Source organism: Mustela erminea, chromosome 10 (genome assembly GCF_009829155.1).
Source record: "Mustela erminea isolate mMusErm1 chromosome 10, mMusErm1.Pri, whole genome shotgun sequence".
NCBI classification, from domain to species: domain Eukaryota; kingdom Metazoa; phylum Chordata; class Mammalia; order Carnivora; family Mustelidae; genus Mustela; species Mustela erminea.
Genome location: NC_045623.1, coordinates 69,723,496 through 69,751,250, shown reverse-complemented (window position 1 = coordinate 69,751,250; position 27,755 = coordinate 69,723,496). Strand labels below are relative to the sequence as shown.

Genomic DNA, 27,755 nt, shown 5'->3' with positions numbered 1-27,755 from the left:
ATCAGGCTCCCCACTCAGTGAGGAGTCTGCTTCTGCCTCTCCCTCTGCCCCTCCACCTTCTCATGCTCTCTCTCTCTCAAATAAATAAATAAAATCTTAAAAAAAAATTAATTTCCATATTCACCATCAAGAGATAGCCACAGCTATCATTTGAGTGTTTACATCTATTGATTTTTTTAACCATTTTTAAGTGCACAATTTAGTGGCCTTAAGTACGTTCACAATGTTGTATTACTATCACCACCATTTATTTATATTAATATAAATACACAAAAATATATACTATATTATAGTATATATACTATATATATTACAGTATATATACTATATATACTATATACTGTAATATATACTATATTACTACATTTATATTATATTACTATCACCACCATTTTTTCTAAAACTTTTTCATCACCACACTCTTCATCAATTTTTGTGTATACTTTAATATAAATATATTTATTTTAAGCTTTTTTAAACAAAACTTGAATCATTATTATATTGTACAATGCTTTATCTTTTGTCCAAAGTCATGTATTTTGTCATTGTTTTAAAGTTTTTATTGAACTATAACATGGATATGAAAAAGTGCATTGTATAGAGATAGTGTACAACTTGACAAATTTTCAGAAGTGAACATACCTATTTAAGTGGCACCCTGATCAAGCATCTCAGAAGTCCTTTTGTCCCCTTCCTAAAAATTATCTTCCTTAATCACTATCCTGACTTCTAATACTGCAGTTTAAAAAACTTAAATAATTAAATGTGATGTATGGCTAGGAATTAGGCTTTGGATATGACAGAGGTTCAAATCTTGGCTATTAGGCATATGACAGTCTTTATGAATTTCAGTTAACCCATATAAAGAAATAGGGCTGATAATACCTTTTTCGAAAAGGTTTTAGTATGAAGTACAATAATGTTGGGGCGCCTGGGCGGCTCAGTGGGTTAAGCTGCTGCCTTCAGCTCAGGTCACGATCTCAGGGTCCTGGGATCGAGTCCCGCATCGGGCTCTCTGCTCAACAGGTAGCCTGCTTCTCTCTCTCTCTCTCTCTCTGCCTGCCTCTCCATCTACTTGTGATCTCTGTCAAATAAATAAATAAAATCTTTAAAAAAAAAGAAGTGCAATAATGTTTATAAAATACTTAGCAAATGATGACACACGGCCAGCACTCAGTGAGTCCCTAGCAATGGAACCTCATGATGTAATACTGTGCTCAACAGATGACTGTTGTTGTTGGTGTTATCATTATTATAATTCCTCTGCTCCTACTTTAAATCAGAACTTAATGTGATATTTCCTGGTTTCTCCTCCTGTTCTCCCCTTAATCCACCTGTCTGCTTGCTTTCTATTTTGACATTTCCCTGCACAGTATAACAACAGATGCTACATTATTGTCTGAACTCAACCAATTATACTACAGAAGAATAAACAACAGTAGCTCATTACCACACTCATTGTGCAGACAATATCTGCTTCCTCAATGCACCCACTCTCTAGGGCTTTTCCCCAGAATGGAAACAGACCTCAGATATCCCATACCAGTGGTCCCAATGTGGAAAACAATGAAGAGATATTAGGTAAGTTGGCAACCTTGGGATCTGAATACCCAAGTTTGACTGGCAAAAAAGAACAAACATACATCAGTAGCTCAGTTTCAAATATACTGGCTAAAAACAAAGGCCTCATATAAGTAAACACTGTTATAAAACAATGACATAAAGGACACCTACATTTGAATAGCAGTCACAGTATAAACACCATTGTTAAACTTCAGTTAGGTTTGCTCAACAAATATAATTTTTTATTTGCATTATTTTAAGTTTGTATCAAAGCAAGGAAACCTAGTATATGCTGGAAATAAAAATTGACCTTGGACTTGTTGTTTTACTAAAAGATACGAATACTCAAAACATTCACATGAGGGGATGAGAAATGGGGACTTCTTTCAAGTGAAATTTGGTAGTAAAGACAGACACCCAGAAAAGACAGTTTCTACACAATTACATTTTTTTAAACGGGAAAAATAATACATATTCACACCAATCTCTTACAATAAAAATCAAGGACTGACTTAAATTATACACACACATACACAAATACATACATACATGACAGGCACATATTATCTTCTAGGCTTCTATGAGTACCCATCAAATAACAGTTTATCACTGGTTGAAGCAGAGTTTGAAATAGGCTAAAGCTAACACTTATTAATTCCACGAATTCTTACTGAGCACCTCCTATGTACCAGGCATTGTTCTAAATGATAGGAAAATACCGGTGAACACTGTAGATACAAAATCAAACCAGCAACTCTATAAATCTCAATAAGCAAAAAAATGTAGGCCAGCGAGAAAAGGCCTAAAAAAGAGAGAGCGTCACATGGACATTTAGATCAGAGAGAAAGAAGTATTACAGGCAGAAGTCACAATAACTGCCAAGCTCTGGTGTCTGGCTTGACAGGAAGAGCAAGACAGCCACTGTGTTTGGAGCAGAAAGATCAGGAGAAGAGGGGGATGGAGCTGGTTAGCAATCAAAGGAGAAGGGTGAGTAAATCATACATGGCTTTAAGTTGCCCATAGAATGATTCTTTCCCCCATTTTAAAATTCAGGTATAATATATATAAAATAAAACACATCCCTCTAAATGTACAGTTCTGGGAGTTTTCATAAATGGATATATTTACATAAACATCATCATCAATCAAGATAAAGAACAGTTCTGTCACCTCCCCTCCTGCCCCCTACATACAATTCTCTCATTCCTAGACCCTGGCAACTTCCGATCTGTTTTCAGTCCCCAGTTTTACCTTTTCTAGAAATATATAAATATAGTTATATAAATATAAATATAAATTAAATAAATATAAATATAAATTTATAAATATAAATATATAAATTATAGTTGTATAAATATAAATATGATATTTATATAAATATAGTCATAAATATCATATAAATGGCTTCCTTCATTTAGTGTATTGCATTTGAAATTCATTCATGTTGTCAACTACATCAGTAGTTCATTCTTAACTCACTGATAAGTGGTATTCCATTGTACAGAAACAACAGTTTGATTACTCCTCCAGCTAGGCGGATACTTGTTTCCAGTTTTTGGTGACTGCAAATAAAGCAACTATAAACATTTGTGCACAGATTTTTGTGTGAACCTAAATTTTACTGTTAACTTTCATTTCACCTGTGTAAATACCTAGGAGTCTGACTGGTGGGTTATATGGTATGTGTATGTTTAACTTTAAAACAAAGTGCCTAATTATTTTCCAAAATATATGTGCTATCATTAATGACTGTCCTCATTAATATATAAGAGTTCTAGTTGTTCTTCATCTTTGCCAGTAGCTTTTTCTTTCAAAAAGCCATCTAATTGGTGTGTACCTGTTGTGGTTTTAATTTGCATTTCCCTAATGACTAATAATGTTGAGCATCTTTTCACATGCTTATTATTCTTCGATGAAGTCTCTGTTTAAATATTTTTCCCATTAAAAAATTTGGGTTATCTGTTTTATTATTGAATGTTAACAGTTCATTATGTATTCTGGACAGTAGATACATGATTTTCTCAGTCTATGGATTGTCTTTTCAATTTTTTAACAGTGTCTTTTGAACAGTAGAAGTTATTAATTTTGATTTAGGGTAGTTTAGATACTTGTTATTTTATAAATTATGCTTTTGGTGTCAGATCTACAAAATCTTGCCTTAACTCAAGATCATGAAGATTTTCTTTTTCTTTCTCTTTTTTTTAAAAGATTTTATTTGACAGACAGAGATCACAAGTAGACAGAGAGGCAGGCAGAGAGAGAGAGGAGGAAGCAGGCTCCCTGCGGAGCAGAGAGCCCCATGCGGGGCTCGATCCCAGGACCCTGGGATCATGACCTGAGCTGAAGGCAGAGGCTTTTTAACCCACTGAGCCACCCAGGTGACCCTCATGAAGATTTTCTATGTTTTCTTCTAGGACTTTAATAGTTTTAGGTCTATGATCCATTTTGAGTTAGATTTTGCATACAATGCAAGAAATGGACTGGGAGATTTTTACTTTAATTGTTTTGTACTTCTACTTTTTTTAATATGAATATTCAAAGGTTGCAGCAGTATTTGTTGAAAGGATTACCCTTTTTTCATCAAACTGCCTTTGTACCTTTCTTGAAATCAATTGTTCATATGTGTGAGTCTATTTCTCACACATATGAGCAATTGATTCTGGACTATTCTGTCTCATTAAACTATGGGTCTATCCTTTTGCCATTTCCCACACTGTCTTGGATATATTGTCTTGAACTCTGGTAGTAGTCTTCCAACCTTGTTCTTTTTCCAAATTGTTTTGGCTTTTCTAGTTCTATTGCCTTTTCGTATCAATTTTAGAATCACTTTGTCTATTTCTTTTTTGTTTTTTTTTTTTTTAAAGATTTTATTTATTTATTTGACAGAAATTACAAGTAAGCAGAGAGGCAGACAGAGAGAGAAGGGGAAGCAGGCTCGCCACTGAGCAAAGAGCCTGATGTGGGGCTCGATCCCAGGACCCTGGGATCATGACCTGAGCCGAAGGCAGAGGCTTTAACCTACAGAGCCACCCAGGCACCCCTGTCTATTTCTTTTTTGAATTTAAATTCAACAGCCAACATATAGCAATATATAGTATATCATTAGTTTTTGATGTAGTATTCAATGATTTATTAGTTGCATATAATACCCAGTGCTCATCACATCACATGCCCTCTCTAATGCTCCTCATTTCTTTTTAAAAAATCCTACAGATGTTGATTAGAATCATTGCAAAGACTATATCTTTTATTTTGTTATTGTGGGTTTTTGAAGTGACATGAAGTGCCAATTGTTTTTAAAAAAGACTTACTAAAGGACGTAGAGGGAAGGCAAAAATGGAGGCATCGAGTTAAGCTGGGAGACTACTAAAGCAACCCGGATAAGAGTTAATGGTGGCTTCCATGAGGGTGGTAATGGTGGAGGTAGTCAGTAGCATCTGAGTTGTGCATGTATTTTGAAGGTAAAACTAATAGGATTTGCCCATTAAATATGGATATAAAAGAGAGAAGTCAAGGATAATTCCAAGGTTTTTGGTTCAAACAACTAGAAGATTTTCCACTTACTAAGATAAGGAAGGCTGCTGGAGGAGCAAGTTTGGGTGGGGAGGGTAAGATCAGTTGTTCAATTTAAGACATGTTAAGTTTTGTGCTATCAGACATTTAAGTGGAGATGAAGAGCTAGCAATTAGATAGTCAAGTCTGGAGTTCAAGGAAAGGGAGGAGCTGGAGATATAAACTCGGGAGCCCAATGTACAGACCTTATTTAAAGTCATGATACTGAAGTGATCATCAAAGGAGAAGACAGATCCTATATGAGAACTGTTGGTCTGACCCAATTCTACAACCATTCTCTACTCCTTGCAACGAATCATCTATCTAGAGTGTAATGGATCACTTATAACAAATAGCCTCACTGCTGAATAAAGGAAATCAGGGCAAATAGTCATAACCAAAATTCACATATATGACTTTTGGACTGCTTCTGGGATATGAAGAACAGTCCGTAGATTGGTACTGGATACCATGAAACTAGAATTTCTAGTACTGTTTTAATGGTTTATGTAGACAACAAAAGAATATTCCAAATTGAAACTATCTAAGAAATTTTGGATATATGGTCTTTATAGTTATAATAAGGTATATTCATGTATTGGCACCTACCTTATTATGTTGTTGTAGAGATTCAATAAGATAATGTCTGTAAAGTGCTCAGCACAGAGTTTAGCACATATTGTTTAATAGCTAGGAATGGTGATGATTGACGACAACAGGGATGACTACCTTTATGGCTCATGTAGTGGTGTTATCTGGTGTGACATGAAGTCACTTATATAATATAAAAACACAAATTATAAGGAGCAGCTTTTCACTTTAATAACCTATTCATGTTCCTACCTTCATCTTCATCTGGGATAACAGGTAGAAAGAATGCCAGTGGGAGTTCTGATTCTGCTTTTACTAGGCAAATGTTAGGTAAGAATTTTAAAATAGTATTTTTAGTCCTGCTGTGATGTGATGATACTATCTCAAGTGAGTTTTATAGGATGGCTATGAAGATTAAAACAGAAAACTAAAGGGAAGTACCAAGGCTTCTAATTCCACGCTCTTTTTTCTCTCATTTAATGGTATTTTAAAATTATTTAGCATTACCTATTTGAGGAGGCACAGATAGAAAAACTTTTTCCAGATAGGCAAACATGTAACCTTCTTCTTTTCTTTTTGAGGGAACCAGTAACAAAAGGGAATAGCTTTGTGCCTATTCTTTCTCACCCATGAGTCCCTAAAACTTGGCCGTTTTAACATTATCTAATTATTAGACAGGGTTCTATAATTGGCCATTTGTTATTCCCTGAAGAAACCTTGTACCTGGGATGCCAGGGTGGCTCGGTGGGTCAAAGCCTCTGCCTTCGGCTCAAGCCGAGATCTCGGGGTCCTGGGAGCAAGGCTCTCTGCTTGGCGGGGAGCCTGCTTTCCTTCCTCTCTCTCTGCCTGCCTCTCTGCCTTCTTGTGATCTCTGTCTGTCAAATGAATAAATGAAATCTTAAAAAAAAAACTCAAAAAAACCTTGTACCTTTCTCTTTTTTTTCATATTACGAAGTCCATGCCTACCCTTTCCCATACATTCAACCATCCATTTACTCATGACTCCATCCAAAATGTTCTTATACTTCATCTTTAACCATAAAAGTCGCATCAGTCTTTTAGAGCCTCTTCCCTCTGTGAATTTCTTTTTGCCTTCCTCATCAGAGATCATCCTCACCCAAATATTTTCAACACTCTGTGCTATTTTAATGGTTTTATGACATATAGCATCTTCTCCTATAGTTATTTTGTATTCATCTACCCTCCTGTATTAGACAGTGACCTCCCTGAGGGCAGGGGCTATGTCGCATACAATATAGTAGCCATAGAACCTCATTTAGTGATTTGCACATAGAAAGAGGTTAACAAATATTTGCAAATACTGATTAAAAGACTTGGGAGTCAAAAATCTTAGCTGAAACCTGTACTTACTAAAAATTTGGTGGTAAAAAACAATTTCAAGAAAGAATATGTAGTTCATGTATTTCTCTAGTTACTATAAAATCTATCCTTTAACCTGGACTACCAAAAAATATATTATTTGGGTCCTTGCAGAGATGCTTTCACTAAATTTGCTGGGATGCTTTTACTAAATTTGCAGAGATGCTTTTACTAAATTTGGCCTTAGGACTTTGAGTTATATAAAACTATAAGCTGTTATACATGACTTGCTTTTGCTATTACAGCTATTACATATCCTTGGGGATAGTATTTACCATATTACACAATTTCCTCTTGAAGGGGAACCCAACCATAGGAAACATTGCTGGAAGGTCTCAGTGCTTGAAAAATCCCACCTTTTGAGTGACTGGCCTTTATCTGATGTTACAGACAGTGAAACTTAGAGAAAATTATTTTAGTCCAAGAGAAGCATAGAACAAATTTTGTGGTCCATCTTGAGCAAATGTACAGAATCCTGTACATGCATTTGGTGGGTGTGCTGGATTGTCTGTTGTCAAAATGTTAATCTTACTTTTAGTTTTATTTTCCTTTATCTGATTATTCTATCTTTTCTTTCTTTTTTAATCCATTTGAATTGCACAACTTCATGTAAATTACTTGAAACTCATTTTGGAAAGAGCAAGTAAATAAATAAATTAGTAAGATAGAGGAGTTTTTTAGTCCTTTGTTTTTCCTTCAGAATAGTTTTAAAGTCTCTCCTTATCATAGTCAAGGACTAGATCAAAATGTCTTCCTAAATTTACTGATTTCACTACAACAGTTACCACACAGCAAAAACCAACCACTAAGGAATTTCCCTGTAACCAAGGTGATCTGACTATTCAATACTTCATCTTTCCAAAGGATTTTGAAATACTAGAGATAATTAAGATAATAAAACCATTCTTGTTTCTCAATACAATTATATGGGTTAGGATTTCTGGTTAGAAGGAGAGGCAGTATTACCGTGAAAAGTCAGGTGACCAGGCTTCTAGTCCAGATTATGTGTCCAACCAGTTTGGTGACCATAGGCAAACTGTATAATCTTCCTGAGTCTCAGTTTCTTCAGAGGTTGCATAATACCAGCTTTCCCAAAGAACTGTTTGTTGTACATAAGTGTGCTGAGATAATGTTAATTGGTGCTCCATGAAAAAAAGGGTCAAATAAGTTTGGATAAGACTTAATTAAATCAAGATACACAGAAGATAAATAGTTTCTTAATGATGGGATTTATAAGAGTCTTTAATTGTGACTCTCCGGGGGAGTGTGGTAGAAAGAATATGGAGCACTACCTGAACTTGGTTTTTTTTGGGAGCACATCAGTGGATAAGTGAAATAATGACTAGTTGCAAAATCCAACTTTTTTCACCCTTGCTCTGTGCCCCACGCTCTCACATGTTTACAGCTGGAACATATATATTGAGGTATGCTAAAGGATGTTTATGGGGTCTTCTATGAGAAGACAGGCTTTATCTATACTGGGAAAGAGAAAAAATTTTAGCCCAGGGTAAATAAGGTAAATTATCAGAAGAAAGTACATGTACTATCAAGCTCTACATCCAGAACATGCGGTTAATTGTGCATACCTGACATTTATCAAGTATGTGCTTGAAGATACACGATTGAGAGAGAGCATGTGCATTATAAAAGAGCAAGAAAGAATGAGAGTCCTAAATTTTAAACTATTTCTTGAAATAACCTAAAAGCATAGTGACAAAACTGTCTCAACTTTTTTGAAACTCTGCAAACATGATTCCTATAGACGCAAACAGTGATATATGACCTTGTACTGGAACAGAGTTAGTAAAACATGTGGTTTGGACTCGTAAAGACCTAGGTAAGGATCTCAGCTGTTTTTCCGTTTATATGTGTGACTTCTCAATGATCCTCAGTTTTCTCACCTGTAAAGTCTCTAACCTTGTAGCCTGTTTTAATGGTCAATGACTAAGCATATGTAAAGAGGCTAGAAAAGTACCTGACACACAGAAGATGCTCAATAAAACGTTTTCTACCTTCCATTTTTGAGGGTCCTCAGTGTACAGAGGCTAGGGTCTGTCAGGAATAGTATCTTGTATTTATGTGATAGACACTCAATAATGTGTTTGAACATGAATAAACTTTGATTTCCAAACCATGAAATATTACATCTTTCAATACCTGGCTCAAATGTCACTTCTATATATGATCTGTTTCTCAAAGCTTCACAGATTTCACTTTGCCAGTGAACTCTCTAAGTATTTTGCTTTTACTTCTGTGTTATTTGGCATAGTTTTTTCTTGATCTGCTATTACTTGTAGACATGTCATATCTTCTTTACAAGATGCAATCGCTTCTTGCAGGCAGAAACTGTTTTATTATTTCCTGTTTCTCTTCTACTGCTTAGCATAGTTCTTGTTCAAAAACATCCTCTGACCAGGAATGATGACTAACAAAGTTTTCCTCAGCTCAAGTTAGGGCCCTTCAGGCCTTTCCATCACTTGTTAGATGGCTTTTTCTTTTTATAAGTAAATCTTGCTATTAAGTAAATCTTGCTATTAATCCCATGTCTAGAAAAAGTTCTAAAAGTCCTTTTTTGTGAAACCATCCTGGGAAGCTATTTGACACTCCTTTTCTTTGTTCGCGCTGCACTTTAGACAAATCTTTATTACAACTTTTACATATAGTTTTGCAATTTTTTTCCAAAGATTTTATTTATTTATTTGACAGAGATGGGGAGGGAACACAAGCAGGGGGAGTGGGAGAGGGAATAGCAGGCTGCCTGCTGGGCACAGAGCCTGATGCAGGGCTGGATCCCAGGACCCTGGGATCATGACCTGAGCTGAAGGCTTAACCACTGAGCCACCCAGGCACTCCTGTAATTCTATTTTTACAAGACTACGAACTCTTGGTGGGGACAACACACATCTGTAGCCCAACCCCCTAAAAGATTTTGGGATGTAGTAAGTATTCAAAAAAATATTTGTTAAGATGAGTGAATGAAAAATTCTCTCTATTGTTATGAACATGACAAGAACTTGGTGGGGGGGGGAATAAACCATGCTGAATGGATTCCCCATACATAGGGGCTCAGTGCAAGATGTCATGGAAGTAACTCATGGTGTTTTTTGGTGGGGAAAATACAGTCTTTGTATTCTCGGGATGAAACAATATCCAGGAAGGATGAGAGCATTGGTCATGCAAGAAAAGGGAAAAGGAATTGAAAAGAACAGAAAACAATGAATCTAGTACAAGGTCAAGCTTTCTAAGAGTTCCACACAACAAGAGCGGGAATGATTCCTTTAAGGAAAGGTTAGGTTTTCCATACTAAAATGAGTCTGGAAAAAGTGGAAAGAAGTCATGAGAAATATTAACAGCCTCAATATCGACTGTAGTGGAAATAAACTTAGCTTATGAATAACGTTACTTGAATTTAATGCCCTACCTCACGTTCCTCTTCTTGTTCTTTGCGAATCTGCTCCAAACGAAACTGTTCTGCCATCTCCCTTTCATGAGCTTCCCTCTGTCAATAAAAGAGAAAGGGAGCCAGCACTCAATAAACACCGGGGAGAAAGGGGAAAAAAAGATCTCATTCCCAGCACTGTGATACTAAAGTGTTTTTTTCTGGAACAAGAATGGAAAGGGAATGCTGCATACCCACACAAACACCTGGTACCTCTGGGTAGCATGGCAGTCAAGATCCATCAGAAGATCTTTCACTGGTCTTCCTTTTTGGTCTTTTCTGCTACTTCTCCTGTACCCAAATGTCAAGCTCTAGTCACATCAGCTTCCATCACACACCCATGCTTTCTGGCTCCTTGCTGTTAGCATATACCACCTCTTGTCTCCTACCCCTTTTCTCTATTTAGTACACATATACAATCTCTTCCATGAAACCCTCCCTTAACAGATTCCTACTTATTAGCTCTCCAAAAAAGCTGGAGCAGACTTTCCACTGAAACTCCTGTTCACTAATCTTCCACAGAACTCAGGGCTTCCCTTACAACTTCTAGAATCCTTGCATAAGTATTATAGCTAACTGTGATCTTAAGTTAATCTATTCTATACCACATTGTGAGTTTTCTTTTCGGGGCAGAAACTGTGGCTTATTCATTTCCTCCTCCTTTAATGCACAGTAGAGGAGTAGGTACTCAAGAAATATTAAATCAGTAGTTCTCAATGTTCTCAACCCTGACTACACTGTAGAAATCACCTGAAGAGCTTTTAAAACACTGCTAGGTTTTTACCACAGGCAGATTAAAAAACAAGGAAAATAAACATTAGGCCCATTTTTGTTTTCATATTCATGATTCTTAAAAAAATTTGTGTTGTCAAAATGAACCATGCTATAAGAACCAAGGGTAAAATTAGATTCTGTTAACTGAATCTAGCTTTCTCTGTTGTAAACCTAACATTCTTAGGGATCAAAGTATAGAAGGACTGGCTGGCACTTAAATAATAAAAGACTGTTCAGGATTGTGTTCTTTATCTTAGAAGTCCTTTGACCAAACCTACCTTTGCTCTGTCAGCCTCAAGTGAAAGGCGATAGGCCTCATCTTGCTCTCTCTTCACATTTTCTCTGGCTTCACGTTCATCCTTAAAGGAAAAGATTCAAATGTGTTTTATTATATCACTTTTTTAATAGCAGAAAACAATGATAATCCCCTTGTCTTACTCTTGTGTGAATTAGAATTAAATAAGGTACTTCTAAAGTATATAGGTTAGAAATAAGCAAACAAACAAGAACAGTATCACAGTAGATAATGAAATAATAATGTCTGGAGCCAGCTCTACCATGTGTAAACTGTGTGACTTTGGGCAAGTCATTTAACCTCTCTGGATCTCAGTTTCTTCAAATGTAAAATAGAAATAATATTTGTTTCATAGGGTTGTTGTGAGAATTAATTAATGCAATAATATATACACAGTCTTGCAAAGCATGTTACAGTTCATTTCCACAATGATTAGTTCCCTTCCTCTTTTATCTTGATTTTTCTGAGATAAGCGTAGAGCCTGTCACCACTGGGGCAAAGGACTGGGAGAGAGTAAAGGATTAGAAAGTAATGGCTGGCATAAGAGTCTGAAAGCAAAATACCCTGGTTGACTACAGTCCATATCATATCACTCAAGTCTGGTTACTGAACTAAGAAACTGCTAAGTCATCCACATTTCATGAGCAGTTATTCAAGTTGAAGATCTTTTAAGACATTTTTAGCTTCTGAAGTAATTGTGCCATCCACCTACATTTAAATCGTTACTTCATATGAAATTAAAAGTTCATTCAACTACCAGAATTTCTCATTTGTTAAATTCTGAGGTACAGCCAATACATGTGTACTTAAATTAATAAATACCCACACCTGTTGACATTAGAATATAGGTTTCCTTTTGGGCCATTTTGTGTAATAGCTGAGTGAATCATATAAAGTCACCAATATTTGACTATTTTTGACCTCTAAAAATGAAAATTTCATATGGCTTAACCTAATACTTTCTAAGTTTTTGGCTCCCCAATTCAATATATACTTAGGTGCTCTCACTGATAATCCCTATTCAAGACTGGGCTTCTCTCTGAAGTTTCAATCTCTTTTTAGTTGCAATGAGTCATCTAATTCCAAAATCTCTGATATAAATAGTAACATTTCATTGATTGAAATGAAATAAACAAAAAATAAAAAATTTGGAAGAAATAAAAAATTTGGAAGAACTATAAGTTGCTGGCCTGAAGGTAACTGCTATACTACCTATGATGAAAGGGTATGCTGTATGAATTATATGGTGGAACACAATATCAGGAACAATATTTAACCACCTGAGAGACCACTCAGGCTGCAAAGCATTCAAGGATAATTTACACATCATATAATATTACACATGAATAAAAATGGGTTTTAAAAACTACTTGGAGACTTGCATGAAGCCATTACTATTTATATTTTAGAGAAATAGAAGCATATACCTTTAAATATATTTTCACTAATTTCAGCTGGGTATTTCCCACTTTGGTATATACATTAAGTTTTACTATGACCAGATACAATCAGCATGATAAGACATATTTTGTGCATTTCTATTTATATTAGCATTTGCTTAATTCATTACTCTGAATTCTTTCTCCCACTCAATATCCAAATTTGTACACAGTGGCCACTTAACAGTTCATTTGGCCATGGTTGATCTATATTTGATATATAATGTCTTTATTTTTTAAGTCACTGAGGAGAGGTAATGGGGGGGATTAGGAGGTCTGTGTTTAAGTCCAATCCCTGCCAGTAGCAAGCTGTGTGTTCTTGGATAAATAACATCTCCCTTTTCAGTCATTTATTAAATTAAAGGATTGGATTTCTAAGGATTTTATGCCTCTGTGGACAAGTCTATCTTTCTAAATTCAGAAATCCCTAATATAATCAGTATAACCTATGGGAGTAATTTTATCTTTCTGTATTTCAAATGGAGAAATACTTAGGATGTCTAAAATTTTAATTTTACATTACTTTCTTGACCCTATCCCTCCAAATTAGTTTAGTTTATCCCTTAAAATTAGTTTAGGTTTCTTGTGTAATATTCTGTACTTTCCCTTTAAAACATTTATCACAATTGCAATTAATTAATTATCATATAATCATTTACTTAATGTGAGATTCTCCCATGACACTGTAAGCATCATAAAGGCAGGGACCTTGTCTATATTATACACCTCTATATTCTAAGTGTTTCACACATTGCCTAGTTTTGGGGAGGTGTTAAATAAGCATTTGTTGAATAAATAAATTGTCTTTCCAGGCATAAAATATTTATTGTCTGCAGTAGAAATTAAGGAGGAAGAAGACAGCTCATCCACAAAGCAACCCCATCTGAGTCAATGAAATCGACTGGCTGGGCAGAAATGACACGTTATGACACTGTGTACACACAACAAAGGGACCTTCTAAAAGCCACCACAGCTGGAAGCCCTTTGAACACAAGTATAGTTGATAATAAAAGCATTCTAAGTAAACAGCTCTGTTTTAAAATAGACTGTTGCAGATATGAAAGGCCATTAAATCCAGGGATCTCTGCCACAAAATGAGGCACCTGTTGTGAGAGACTTCCTCAAACAGCTAACTTGCTTCCTTCCTTCCCCATCTCTCCTTTTTAATATTAGGCATCACACTAGCACTAAGGATACAGAGACAGGCCACAGTTTGCTAAGGGAAGATGTGGATACTCATGCTTGGATCACCTCATCATTATTTTTTGGAACCTACTAACTTATTGGGAAGAGTTCAGTGTTCAAATTTTGCATTATTTTCCTTTTGTTCCTTAAATAATGTCACTCTCTTTCTACCTGAAATAGTTCCTGCTCCATCATCTCTGTCATTAAAAATCCTACTAGCTTTTCATACAGTTTTAGAAATATAAGAGACTGACATGTACAAAAGAGCTACTATAAAGATGAAGAAACTGAAATCATAGGAGGATAAAGGATTTATACATGACTACCCATTAAGTGGCAGAGCTTAGACTTGAATCCAGGTCTCCTGACAGTTTCTTCTCCCCTCCCGGCTGCAATCCAATGCTCTTTCCTCTGCTCACAGCTCTCCCTGATAATCTCAAATAGAAGGGCTAGCTCAGGCGTGGCACAGGATGAATTTTTCTAAACTTATTATGGTCAGAGCTACTTATGTGTTTGATAGTTGCTTGTGAACGGCTATCATTTCTTCTTTTCTGTCTTGTTGATTTTATATTTGTTTCTCTAACTGTCCTGTTTACTGTCATCTCCAATCTGGGGACTTACAGAACACTGTTTAGGCATCTCCCCCACATTATTCTATACAATTAAATTTTTTTAAAAAGAAAATGGGGAGATGGGGAGAAGAAGGGAGTTGAGGGAAACTGGAGGGGGAGACAAACCATGAAAGACTCTGGACTCTGAGGAACTAACTGAGGGTTTTGGAGGGGGAGGGGGTTGGGGAGTGGGTGACGCTGGTGGTGGGTATTGTGAAGGGCATGTATTGCATGGAGCACTGTGTGTGGTACATAAACAATGAATTCTGTAACACTGAAAAAAAAATTAAAAAAATAAATAAAAATTTAAAAAAGAGAAAATTCCAGGTGTTGTGGTTTACATTTCATGTACAAACTTGTTCTCAGAGTCTGTACATGTACCTCTTGGAACTTCTCCTGCATCCTACAAATAAAGTCCTTGTGGAATATCCCCTTGCTTAAATCTGAATGGACAGATTAGACAAAGTGACTAGAAATACATGTATGTTTTGTGGAAGTAGAAGAGCTAAATAATAATCAGGTTCAGGAATAGATCTGGGGTGCTGCTTGGACTGTGGTTTGGGCTATTTGGCATCAAAATACTCCTCATCACACCAAAATGTGAAGCTGGATAGCTCAGAACAAAGTGACAACCTCCATTGGAGCCTTTCATTTACAGCACCCTTGTCACTGCTCTCATACTGCTTTGTGCTACACTCACATTTATATATTTGTCTCACTGTTCCCTACCTGGGTTGTGAGTCGAGGGAAACTAATCATTTGACATGACTTTCTATTCCCTGTGGCATCTAGGGCACCAACTTATATATGGCAAGCATAAATACATTTTTGTTAGATGAATGAATGGAATTATCAGTGCTCAACAGTTAACAAGCATAAATACATTTTTGTTAGATGAATGAATGGAATTATCAGTGCTCAACAGTTATAAACCTAAAGTTGTGGAGCCTCTAAGTAGTCAAACTAGTAATGTTTATCCCACACATATTTCTTACCTGAGTATTATAATGACTTGTTAAGAAGTGCAAAAATTAGGGGCACCTGGGTGGCACAGTGAGTTAAAGCCTCTGCCTTTGGCTCAGGTCATGATCCCAGGGTCCTGGGATCAAGCCTCACATTGGGCTCTCTGCTCAGCAAGGAGCCTGCTCCGCCCTCTCTCTCTGCTTCGCCTCCCCTGCTTCCCTACCTCCTCTACTTCCCCCTCTGCCTACTTGTGATCTCAATCTCTTTGTCAAATAAATAAAATCTTTAAAAAAAAAAGTGCAAAAATTAGAATTCAAACCTAGTCTTTGTCACTCCAAAGCCTATGTTTTCTTCCCACTGTGACATAGTAGGTGGCTCAGTATAGTTCTTCATCAGAGACAGTAGCCATTGAGTCAGATTTTCCTACAACCTATTAAAAATAATGAAAATATTTTGACCTGTCAAATGGTTCCTAAATGAGCAGCTTAACCAGAAGTGGAATTTAGCTGTAACTTGTTACTCCTTGGTAGTGTTTAAAATTAGTAATCATCAGTTAATACCCAAAAGACTAATGCAGAATGCTGAATTATCAAACTGAAGAAGGTGACAGTGGTTAGGTTTGTTTCAGATACCTACCAAATACATACACAAATATGCACATACATATATACACATATGGTATTTATCTGTTCTTCTTGAATGCCCATGTCAGAATGTACACCTTGCTCTTTGCCCTGATAAGTATCCCCGGTAAGCAGGGAAATGGCCCTGATATGTATCCCTGAAGAGGTATGGACCAAGATAACTTGAAATTCTCTAAATATAAATACTTAGAGATAGGTAAAATATAACAAAGATGTTTAAAAAGTATTACTCAGCATGTGAGAAAGAAAGAAGCAAAGAAAGAGAAATACCTGGGTACCAGAAATAAAGAGGAAACCGAAAAACTAGAGCTGTAAATGAGGAGGCAATATGTAATCTGACAAGATAGATTACCCATTTTGGAAACCTAGAGGCCCAATTGAAATCAAAAGACTATTCTGGACTGAAGAAAGGTAGGGATAACTTAACTAGAAAGTTATCTATGGGATAACTTTTGGCAGTATAGTATAAGTGTAATTGGAGTCTGGGAAGAGGGTGCAGGGGCAGAGAGAGAGAAAGCTTATTTTAAAAAATGATGGTCAAAAGTATTCTGAATTTGATAAAAACTAAAGTGCCACAGATCTAAGAATCTAAAAGAGCCCCAGGTTAAAAAAAAAAACCCAAACATAAAGAAGGCTACATCCAGGCACATCATAACCAAACTGCATAAAATTAATTATAAAAATAAAAATCTTGAAACCAGAGAAAAGACACAATATGTATAGGGGAATAAATAAAGAATGAAAGTGACTTCTCAGAAACAGTGCAAATGATAACAGAATGGAGCAACATCTTTAAAGCACTGAAAGAAAACAATGTATCAACTAAGAATTCTATACTTAGTAAAAATAACTTTGAATTGAAAATGAAATAAAAAGACTTTTTCAGATATACAAAGGGCATGTGTAAAAGTTAAAGAAAGCCCTTAACGTAGAAAGAAAATAATACCAACCAGATGGAAATCTGGATCTACAGAAAAATTTAAATCTATTTAAGAAACAACTAGGTATAACAATGGTATTTTTTAAAGAAACAGAAGAACCCATTCTAAAATTCATATGGAAACTCAAAGGACCCCAAATAGCCAAAACAGTCTTGAAAAATAACAAAGTTGAAGGAGTCATATTTCCTGATTACCAAACTTACTATAAAGCTACAGTAATAAAAACATTATAGTAATTTATCCATTCTTATATACAATGGAATATTAGTCATGCAAAAGAATGAGATATTGCCATCTGCAACAATATGGATGGATCATATGGATGGCGTGTTGCTAAGTGAAGTACGTTAGAGAGAAGACAAATACCATAGGATTTCACTCATAGGTGGTATCTAAAAAAAAAAAAAAAAAAACAAACAAGCAAGAGACAAAAAAACAGACTTAAGCCCTGAGAACAAACTGCTAATAGGGAGGTAGGTTGGTAAGATGGGTGAAATAAAGGGGATTAAGAATATACTTACTATAAATTAAAAATAGAGCTTCCCTATGATCCTGCAATTGCACTACTGGGTATTTACCCCAAAGATACAGATGTAGTGAAAAGAAGGGCTATCTATAGCAATAATGGCCACAGTCACCAAATTGTGGAAAGAACCAAGATGCCCTTCAATGGATGAATGGATAAGGAAGATGTGGTCCATATACACGATGGAGTATTATGCCTCCATCAGAAAGGATGAATACCCAACTTTTGTAGCAACATGGACAGGACTGGAAAAGATTACGCTGAGTGAAATAAGTCAAGCAGAGAGAGTCAATTATCATATGGTTTCACTTATTTGTGGAGCATAACAAATAGCATGGAGGACAAGGGGAGATGGAAAGGAGAAGGGAGTTGAGGGAAATTGGAAGGGGAGGTGAACCATGAGAGACTATGGACTTTGAAAAACAATTTGAGGGTTTTGAAGGGGCAGGGGGTGGGAAGTTGGGGGAGCCAGGTGGTGGGTATTATGGAGGGCACGTATTGCATGGAGCTCTGGGTGTAGTGCATAAACAATGAATTCTGTTGCGATAAAAAGAAATTAAAAAAAAAAAACCTTAAAAAAATAAAAATTAAATTAAATCCCTACTACATCCCTTAAAGAAAAAAAGAATATACTTATTATGATGAACACTCAGTAATGTATAGAATTACTGAATCATTATACTGTATACCTGAAACTAACATAACAATGCATGTGAATTATACTTCAACAATAATAATAATAATAATAATAATAAACCATTAATTACCAGCAGAAGGACAGATATTTATTTATTTTTTAAAAAGATTTTATTTAGGGCGCCTGGGTGGCTCAGTGGGTTAAGCCGCTGCCTTCGGCTCAGGTCATGATCTCAGGGTCCTGGGATCGAGTCCCGCATCGGGTTCTCTGCTCAGCAGGGAGCCTGTTTCCTCCTCTCTCTCTCTCTGCCTGCCTCTCTGCCTACTTGTGATCTCTCTCTGTCAAATAAATAAATAAAATCTTTAAAAAAAAAAAAAAGAATTTAAGGCGTTAATTACAGAAAAGGCAAAAAAGAATTCTTAAAAAAAAAATAAAATAAAAAGATTTTATTTATTTATTAGAGAGAGAGAGAGAGAGAGAAAGCATGAGAGGAGAGAGGTCAGTGGGAGAAGCAGACTCCCTGCTGAGCAGAGAGCCCAATGCGGGACTCGATCCTAGGACTCCAGCATTATGACCTGAGCCAAAGGCAGTCACTTAACCAGCTGAGGCACCCAGGTTCCCCAGGACAGATATTTAGACAAGTGGAACAGAAAATAGATCACAGAAATAAACTCACATGCATGATAAATTTATTTTTGACAAGAGTATCAAGACCACTCAAAGGAGAAAGGACAGTTTTTCAATGAATGGTACTGGGTAAGCTACAAAAGAATGAACTTGTGCCCTTACTTTACATAATATAAAAAAAAAAACCTCAAAACGGATCAAAGACCTACAATTAAGAATTAAAACTATAAAACTTTTATAAGAAAATATAGGTGAAAGTCTTCATGACCTTGGATTAGGCAATGATTTCTTTAATATGACAATGAAAGCACAGGCAATAAAAGGAAATAAGTAAGTTAGGCGCCATCAAAATTAAAAATTTGTTCATTGAAAGACACTACCAAGGAAGTGAAAATGCAATTCACCGAGTGGAAGAAAACATTTGTGTATTGCATATCTGATAAGAGTTTAATATCTAGAACTCCCACAAGTTAATGAAAACAAAAATGAACAATCTGATTAAAAAATGGGCAAAGGGGGACGCCTGGGTGGTTCAGTGGGTTAAGCCGCTGCCTTCGGCTCGGGTCATGATCTCAGGGTCCTGGGATCGAGTCCCACGTCAGGCTCTCTGCTCAGCGGGGAGCCTGCTTCCCTCTCTCTCTCTCTCTCTCTCTGCCTGCCTCTTCTGTCTACTTGTGATCTCTCTCTGTCAAATAAATAAATAAAAAAAATATAAAAAAAAATGGGCAAAGGACTTGAAAAGACATTTATTGAAATAAGATATATAAATGGCCAATAATTACATGTTCATAGCAGCACTATTCACTCTAGTCACTTAAGTGTTTGTAATCAGATGAATGGATACACAAAATGTGGTATACAGACACAATGGAATATTATTCAGCCATAATGTAATGTTTCCATTTACATGAGTTACTTAGAGTAGGTAGATTCTTAGAACTGAAAGTAAATCAGTGAGTACTAGGAACTGAAGGGAGCAGAATGGAGAGTTACTGCTTATTAGACTGGTTAGATCATATCACTGGTGAAGATAAGTTTAGATAAAAAAAGACAAATATTGTATGTTTCCACTTACATGAGTTACTTAGAGTAGGTAGATTCTTAGAACCGAAAGTAAATCAGAGAGTACTAGGAACTGAAGGGAGCAGAATGGAGAGTTACTGCTTATTAGACTGGCTAGATCATATCACTGGTGAAGAAAAGTGTTATAAACAGACATCTCTGCCTTTTTCCTGATTTAAGCAAAAAACCATTCAGCCTTTCAGCAGTAAGTCAAATATTAGCTTGTAGGGGTTTTTTGTTGTTGTTGTTGTTTTTATAATTGCTATTCTTGGGACACCTGGGTGGCTCAGTCTGTTAAGCATCTGCCTTTGGCTCAGGTCATGATCCCAGGGTCCTGCATCAAGCTCCCTACTTAGTGGGGAGCCTGCTTCTCCCTCAGCCTGCCACTCCCCCTGCCTGTGCTCACTCTCTCACTCTCGCTCTCTCTCTGACAAATAAATAAATAAAATCTTAAAAAAAAAAAAAAGATGTTCTTTATCAGGTTCTACTCTATTCCAATTTTACTGTAAGTTTGTATCAGGAATGGATTAGCTTTTGCCGAATACTTTTTCTACATCCATTGAGATAATCATATGGTGAATCACACTGATTGATTTTCATATCTAAGGCAAGAAAAGGAAATAAAAGACATCTAAAACAAAAAGGAAGATGTACAACTCTATCACAAATAAAATGATTAGAGATATGGAAAATTACATAGATTCTACCAAAAAGCTATTAGAACCAATAAGTGATTTTGGTAAGGTTGCAAGATATAACATTGATATACAATAAGCAACTGCATTTCAATATACTAGTAACAAATGATTAGAACTTACAATTTTAAAAATACCAAAATAGCATAAAATATTTGAAGTACTTAAGGATAAATTTGACAAAAAGATGTACCCTGAAAATTACAAAATACTGCTGAGAGAAATTAGACTTAAATAAATGGAGAAATACATCATTTTCATGAATTAGAAGAGTCAATATTTTTATAGGTCAAGTTTCTTCAAATGATATAAAGATTCAATGCAATTCTAATAGAAATACTGGCAGTATTTTTTGCAGAAATTAATAAACTAATTATAAAATTCATATGGCAATGCACAGGACCTAGAATAAGCCAAAATAACTATGAGAAGAAGAGAGTTAGAGGGCTTACACTATTCGATTTCAAGACTTACTACAAAGCTGAAGTACTTGTGTGTGGTATTCATATTAAGATAGACAAAAATAGGGGCGCCTGGGTGGCTCAGTGGGTTAAAGCCTCTGCTTTTGGCTCGGGTCATGATCCCAGGGTCCTGGGATCGAGCCCCATATAGGGCTCTCTGCTCAGCGGGGAGCCTGCTTCCTCCTCTCTCTCTGCCTGCCTCTATGCCTACTTGTGATCTCTGTCAAATAAATAAATAAAATATTAAAAAAAAAGATAGACAAAAATAACCACTGGAATAAAATGGAGTCCAGACAGAGACCTATACATATATGATCAACTGATTCTTGAATGCGAAGGCAGTTCAATGGAAAGGAGAGTTTTTGCAAAAAATAGTGGCGGAACTACTAGATATCCATGTCTCCCTCCACCCCTTCTCCCCACCAAAGAACTTTAATCCATACTTCATACTGTATATAAAATGTAACTTGAATGGATCATAGACCTTAGTATAAAAATTGAAAGATTACAGATTAAAAATATAGGAAAAAATAGTGACCTTGATTTAGGCAAATATTTCTTAGATATGACCAAAAGCAAGACAGGTTTAAAAAAAAATCTAAACTGGACTTCACCAAAATTAAAAACTCTTGTTCTCCTACAGAGAGTTGGAAATGATAATGAAAATTAAGCCACAAACTGGGAGAAAAATCTTTGCAAATTACTTATCAAATAAAGAACTTGTATCTAAAACACATAAATAACTCAAAATGCAAAAATTACAAATAACCCAATTTAAAAAGTTGGCAAAAATAAAGACATATGGACAGCAAGAAAGCACATGAAAGCTTGATCTCATTAATCACTAGGAAAATGCAAATTAAACACTACTATATACCTATTAGAATGTCTTAAATTTAAAAAGATTAACCACACCTAGGGTTAACAAGGATGTATAGCACTGGAGCTCTCTCTTGTGCACTCATGATAGGAGTGTAAAATGGTGCAACCACTTTGGAAAACACTACAGCAGTTTCTTAAAAAATTAAGCATATACGTACTACATAATCTAGCCATTTTAGACTTTGGTGATTACCCAAGACAAATGAGAGCACATATAAAAACTTGTATACAATTGCTCATAGCAGCTTTATTTGTAATAGTCTTAAAGTAGGAAAAAATCCAAGTGTCTGCCAACAGGTAAATGGATAAAAAAATGTGAAAAAATACAAACAGTACTGAAAGCAGCAGTAGGTGCTTTCATTGAACCACTGCTTGTTCAGAGCAGACAGGTACTGGAACTTCTGTCATAACATAATGATTCCTCTTCATAGGATTTCAGAGTGTGGGAGGCAGTTACCTCGTAAACATAAATAGCCATCATATTACTCAGTGGCTCCTGGAGGGAAGACTTGTCCTATATATTAGTAGCCTATTTTAGGATCCAGAATAGCTAACAATGAATGAAGCATTAACAATGTTGGAATATTGTTATTTAGTATGGGTGAATATTCAAGCATTCTCTGTGTGTGTGTGTGTGTATGTGTGTGAGAGAGATGAGGTAATCACGAAAAAAAATATAGTATATTTAAGCTATTTTGTTGTTTAAAAACTTGTCTTAAAAAAGGTATTTATGCAAAATTTTAAGTGCAATTGTTAAATTATTCTGAAAGGTAGCATTGTTAATATTTCTGAATGGTTACTACACAACATTTTGAATACACTGAATGACACATATCATAGTAATTAACTATGTTATTGAAATTCTACTTACATTAAAAAATTATTAGAACTAAAAAAATAGTAAAATTTCTGTAGATACGTATAGCAGAATATTACTAACCAATTAAATAAATGTTTAGAATGAATTACTGATACATACAACAACATGGATGAGTCTCAAATAATTAGGCTAAGTGAAAGAAACCATATTAAAGAGTATATACTGTATGATACAGTTTTTTATAAAATTTGAGAAGATTCAAACAAATCTACAGTAACAGGAAGATCAGTGGTTGCTTGGGACTTGGAAGGTTGGCAGGTAAATGCAGGAGGAAGTGACTGTAAAGGTATATGAGGAAACTTTTGAGAGTGAAGGATATGAATAGGTTTACTATTTTGATTATAGTAGGAGTTTCATAAGTATAAATATGTCAGAAAATTTCAGATTATATACTTTTTATAGGTTCAGTTTATTATGTATTAATCATACTCCAATATAGCTTTAGAAAATAAATGATTAACAATACTAAAAAAATAATGAATGGATTAAACAGCAGCTCAGACACAGGTGAAGAAAGGATTAATCAAATGGAAGTAATGTGAGAAAACCAAAATTGCAACACAGAGAGATACAGAGAAATAAAATATAACAGAGAAGGTAAGAGACACAGAGGATATAATCAGGGTGTCTAATGTGCATCTGCTAGGAATTCTAGAAGAGGGTAATATAGAGAAGGGAGCAATACTCAAAGAGATAACGTTTTTGAATTTTCTAGTATGAAATAATATCAAATGGGTAAGGACCATTTCAAATGGTAACCTCTAATTAGAAATTACTAATCTGAATAAACATATCAATTGGTTGAAGTCCCCATAGTCAAAGAGTAGAGCTTTGAATGCCACCTCACCTGAAAAACACCAGTTCTGATTCTCGATTCTGCTAATCCAATGATAAGACTGTGAATGACTGGGCTGTAGTAACAGAAGTAGTAGTTAAAACCTTGCCAATCAAAGTGTGATTCAATGACAAGCAGCACAGAAAACAACTGGAAGCTTGTCAGAAATGCAGAATCTTGGGCCCCATCCCAGACTGATGAAAGCAGAACATAAATTTTAGTAAGCTCTCCAGTGATTCTAATGCACAAAGAATGCAAGAGAATTATATACTTAGGTTTCCAGAAAAAGTGGAGGAATACTTTCTAACTCTAGACACATTTGAACAGATCAGCTGTCTTAGAGGCTTAGGTATAGATTTTTTTCTTGTGAACCACTTGCTATCTTGGCTTAGTTTCAGGCAATGACTCTGCTGAACATCTACTATAAATAATACACTGGGCCAGATACTGTGGGAAAGAGAATGATGTTACACCAGTCCATACACCAAGGAGTGTTTTTCATTTCATGTAAAAGGGTATTTTTGTTATTTATTTTTAAGATTTTATTTATTTATTTGACAGAGACACAGCGGAAGAGGGCAAAACAAGCAGGGGGAGTGGGAAAGGGAGAAGCAGGCTTTCTGCTGAGCAGAGAGCCCTAGATGGGGCTTGATCTGAGGACCCCGGGATCATGACCTGAGCTGAAGGCAGACACTGAACGACTAAGCCACCCAGGTGTCCCTTTTTGTTGTTATATTAATAGAAATTCTGTGGTTACATACTGCTATTATCAAATTTCCATTGTTGAAAGTATAGTCTCAGTAAAAGAATTACCTTTCTAAAATCAAACTCACATTACAACACTCTTCTTTTCTAACTTCCAATGATTTCCCCTTCAGGATAGAGCACAAATTCTTAGCACAGCTGTCCTCACACACTTTATCAGCTTCATTGCCCATTTCTCTCTTCCACATATCCTATGTTCTAGCTATACAGAACTCCGAATAGACCAGGCTTTTGCATGCCTCCCTGCCTTTAAACATCCCTTTTAATTTATTTATTTTAATTTAAAGCAATTTTTGTTATTTTTTCAGTGTTCCAAGATTCATTGTTTATGTACCACACCCAGTGCTCCATGCAATATATGCCCTCCTTCATACCCACCACCAGGTTCACCCATCCCCCCACACCCTCCCCTCTAAAACTCTCAGATACAGATGCAGTGAAAAGAAGGGCCTTAAGTACCCCAATATTCATAGCAGCAATGTCCACAATCACTAAACTATGGAAAGAGCCAAGATGCTCTTCAACAGATGAACGGATAGATTAGATGTGGTCCATAAATACAATGGAATATTACTCAGCCATCAGAAAGGATGAATATGAAACATTTTTATCAACATGGATGGAACTGGAGGAGATTATGCTGAGTCAAATAAGTCAAGAAGAGAAAGTCAATTATCATACGGTTTCATTTATTTGTGGAACATAAGGAATAACATAGAGGACATTAGGAGAAGGAAAGGAAAAGTGAATTGGGGGAATTAAGAGGGGGAGATAAACCATGAGAGACTGTGGACTTTGATAAACATCCTTTATCCTTGGCCTGGAATATTCTTCTCCTTCATACTTGTCTTTCAGGCCCACCTTAGGTATCCATTAAATATTCAGGCAGACACAGGCACTCCTTCCACCACCAGCCCTGGATAGAATGGCTTCACTTTTGTGTTCTATTCACACCATAGTATTATAGTTACATATTTAGATATTTGTCTCTCCCATGACTGAGAATTTAGAGGGCAAAGATAGTGTTTTATTAATCTCTGGTTTTTATTAATCTGTTTTATTAATCTCTGATTTTTTATTAATCTCTGATTATTACATTAACTCTACCAAGTTGGCACTTGGTGGATAATAATAGTAGTTAATGTTTAGTGAATGCTTACTGTATGCCAGGCACTTTTCTAATTAGTTTGTGTATTATTATTTTATTTCATCCTCATGTATATTGAGGGAAGGAAGGAAGAAAGGAGGCAATTACATATTTAAGAAGAAAGAAAGGGAAAGGGAGCTTTAGAAACTATCATGGATCTCAGAAGTGTCAACAGCCTTTGCAAGCTAAATGATCTTGTTTAACTTTCCTTTTGCTTGCATTAGTTATTATTACCTTATCTTGGGTTCTGATATTTAAAAGATGGTTAGAAGCCTTCAGAGAGATGATGATAGGCAAGAATGGGAGTAAGAAATATAGCTCTACTGAGAAAAATGGTCCTCTTGTTTGCGGGCCAGATTATACCAGGACTACCCTTTTTAACATAATCTGCATGAACGACAAGTTTCTTTTCAGGGGACTCTTCATGCTGATGAGTATATACAAATGGGCACAGTACCTGGCACAGAGCAGTTATTCAACAAATGCAGACTGACCAAATGCAGACAAACCCAGACAGACTGAACTGGGAGGACAATTAACTGACTCTTTCTAGTCATCAAAACAGAGAAGCCAGTCCCTGGCGATTTTGTAGATTCAGTGATCTCAAAAAGTAAAATAATTCAAATATATAATAATTTAAAGTGAAGTTTTCATAACCTGCCACTAAAGCCAAATTGAACATTTTACTTTCTAAGTAAGTACCTGGTTAGTATGAGAACCAAGAAAGGAGAGAATTTAATAACAAATTCATTAGGAACCAGAAGGATGTAAGAATGTGCCTCAATTTCTTCCTCAATGTTTGGGAGGTGAAAGCTTTTTGTTTTTTTTAACCTTCATCTTATGATTTAATTGGAATAGAACTGGAATTTAGATATTTAAGATTCTATTTTTGAAAATTTCTTAGGCCATAGAATATTCTGATAATCTTATTTACAAAGTAAGATTTTAAAACAGTATCTCCTATTTTTAAAGTATCAGAACTAGACATTTCTCTAAAGAATATATACAAATGTCCAGAAGCACATGAAAAGATGTTCAGCATCATTACTCATTTGCAAAATTCATATCAAAACCATAAAACCATAATGAGATACCACCTCACATCCACTAGGATAGCTATTATTTAAAAAGGGGGGTGTGGAAGGGTGGGAAAAAGAACAATCCAAATGTCCATTAGCAGATGAACGGATAAACAAAGTGTGGCATATCCATATAATGAAATATTATTCGGCCAATAAAAAAAAAAAAAACTGAAGTACTGACGTATGCCACAGTGTAGAGGAATCTAAGTAAAAGAAGCCAGACAAGCGGTGCCTGGGTGGCTCAGTGATTTAAAGCCTCTGCCTTTGGCTCGGGTCATGATCCCAGGGTCCTGGGATGGAGCCCCACATTGGGCTCTCTGCTCAGCAGGAAGCTTGCTTCCTCCTCTCTTTCTCTCTGCCTACTTGTAATCTCTGTCTGTCAAATAAATAAATAAAATCTCAAAAAAAAAAAAAAAAAAAAGAAAAAAGGCCAGACCAAAAATATCATGTACTGTGTGATTCCATTTGTATGAAATATCTAGAATAGGCAAATCCATAGATACAGAAAGTAGAACAGTGGCTGCCAGGGGATTTGGAGTAATGAAGATGTTTCAGAACTGGAAGGAGGCTGCACAACACTGTGAATGTACAAAATGCCACTGAACAGTACACTTTAATATGGTTAATTTTAGGGTGCCTGTCTGGCTCAGTCAGTAGAGCATGTGACTCTTGATCTCAGGGTCATGAGTTTGAGCCCCATGTTGGGTGTAGAGATGACTTAAATAAATAAAACTTTTTAAAAAAGTTAAAAAAAAATAAAATGGGGGGCACCTGGGTGG

The 27,755-nt window shown here is 35.8% G+C and overlaps 1 protein-coding gene across 1 annotated transcript in view; it reads right to left on the bottom strand.

Moving 5' to 3' along the window:
• The window catches only part of FAF1 (Fas associated factor 1), a 471,948-nt gene that overhangs the window by 46,717 nt on the left and 397,476 nt on the right, over positions 1-27,755 (bottom strand). Inside the window, exons 16-17 of the mRNA XM_032302621.1 lie at positions 11,578-11,658; positions 10,508-10,585 (exon numbers count right to left, since the gene is read on the bottom strand). Coding sequence (XP_032158512.1) covers positions 10,508-10,585; positions 11,578-11,658 — 159 coding nt within the window. The remainder of the gene's footprint in view (positions 1-10,507; positions 10,586-11,577; positions 11,659-27,755) is intronic.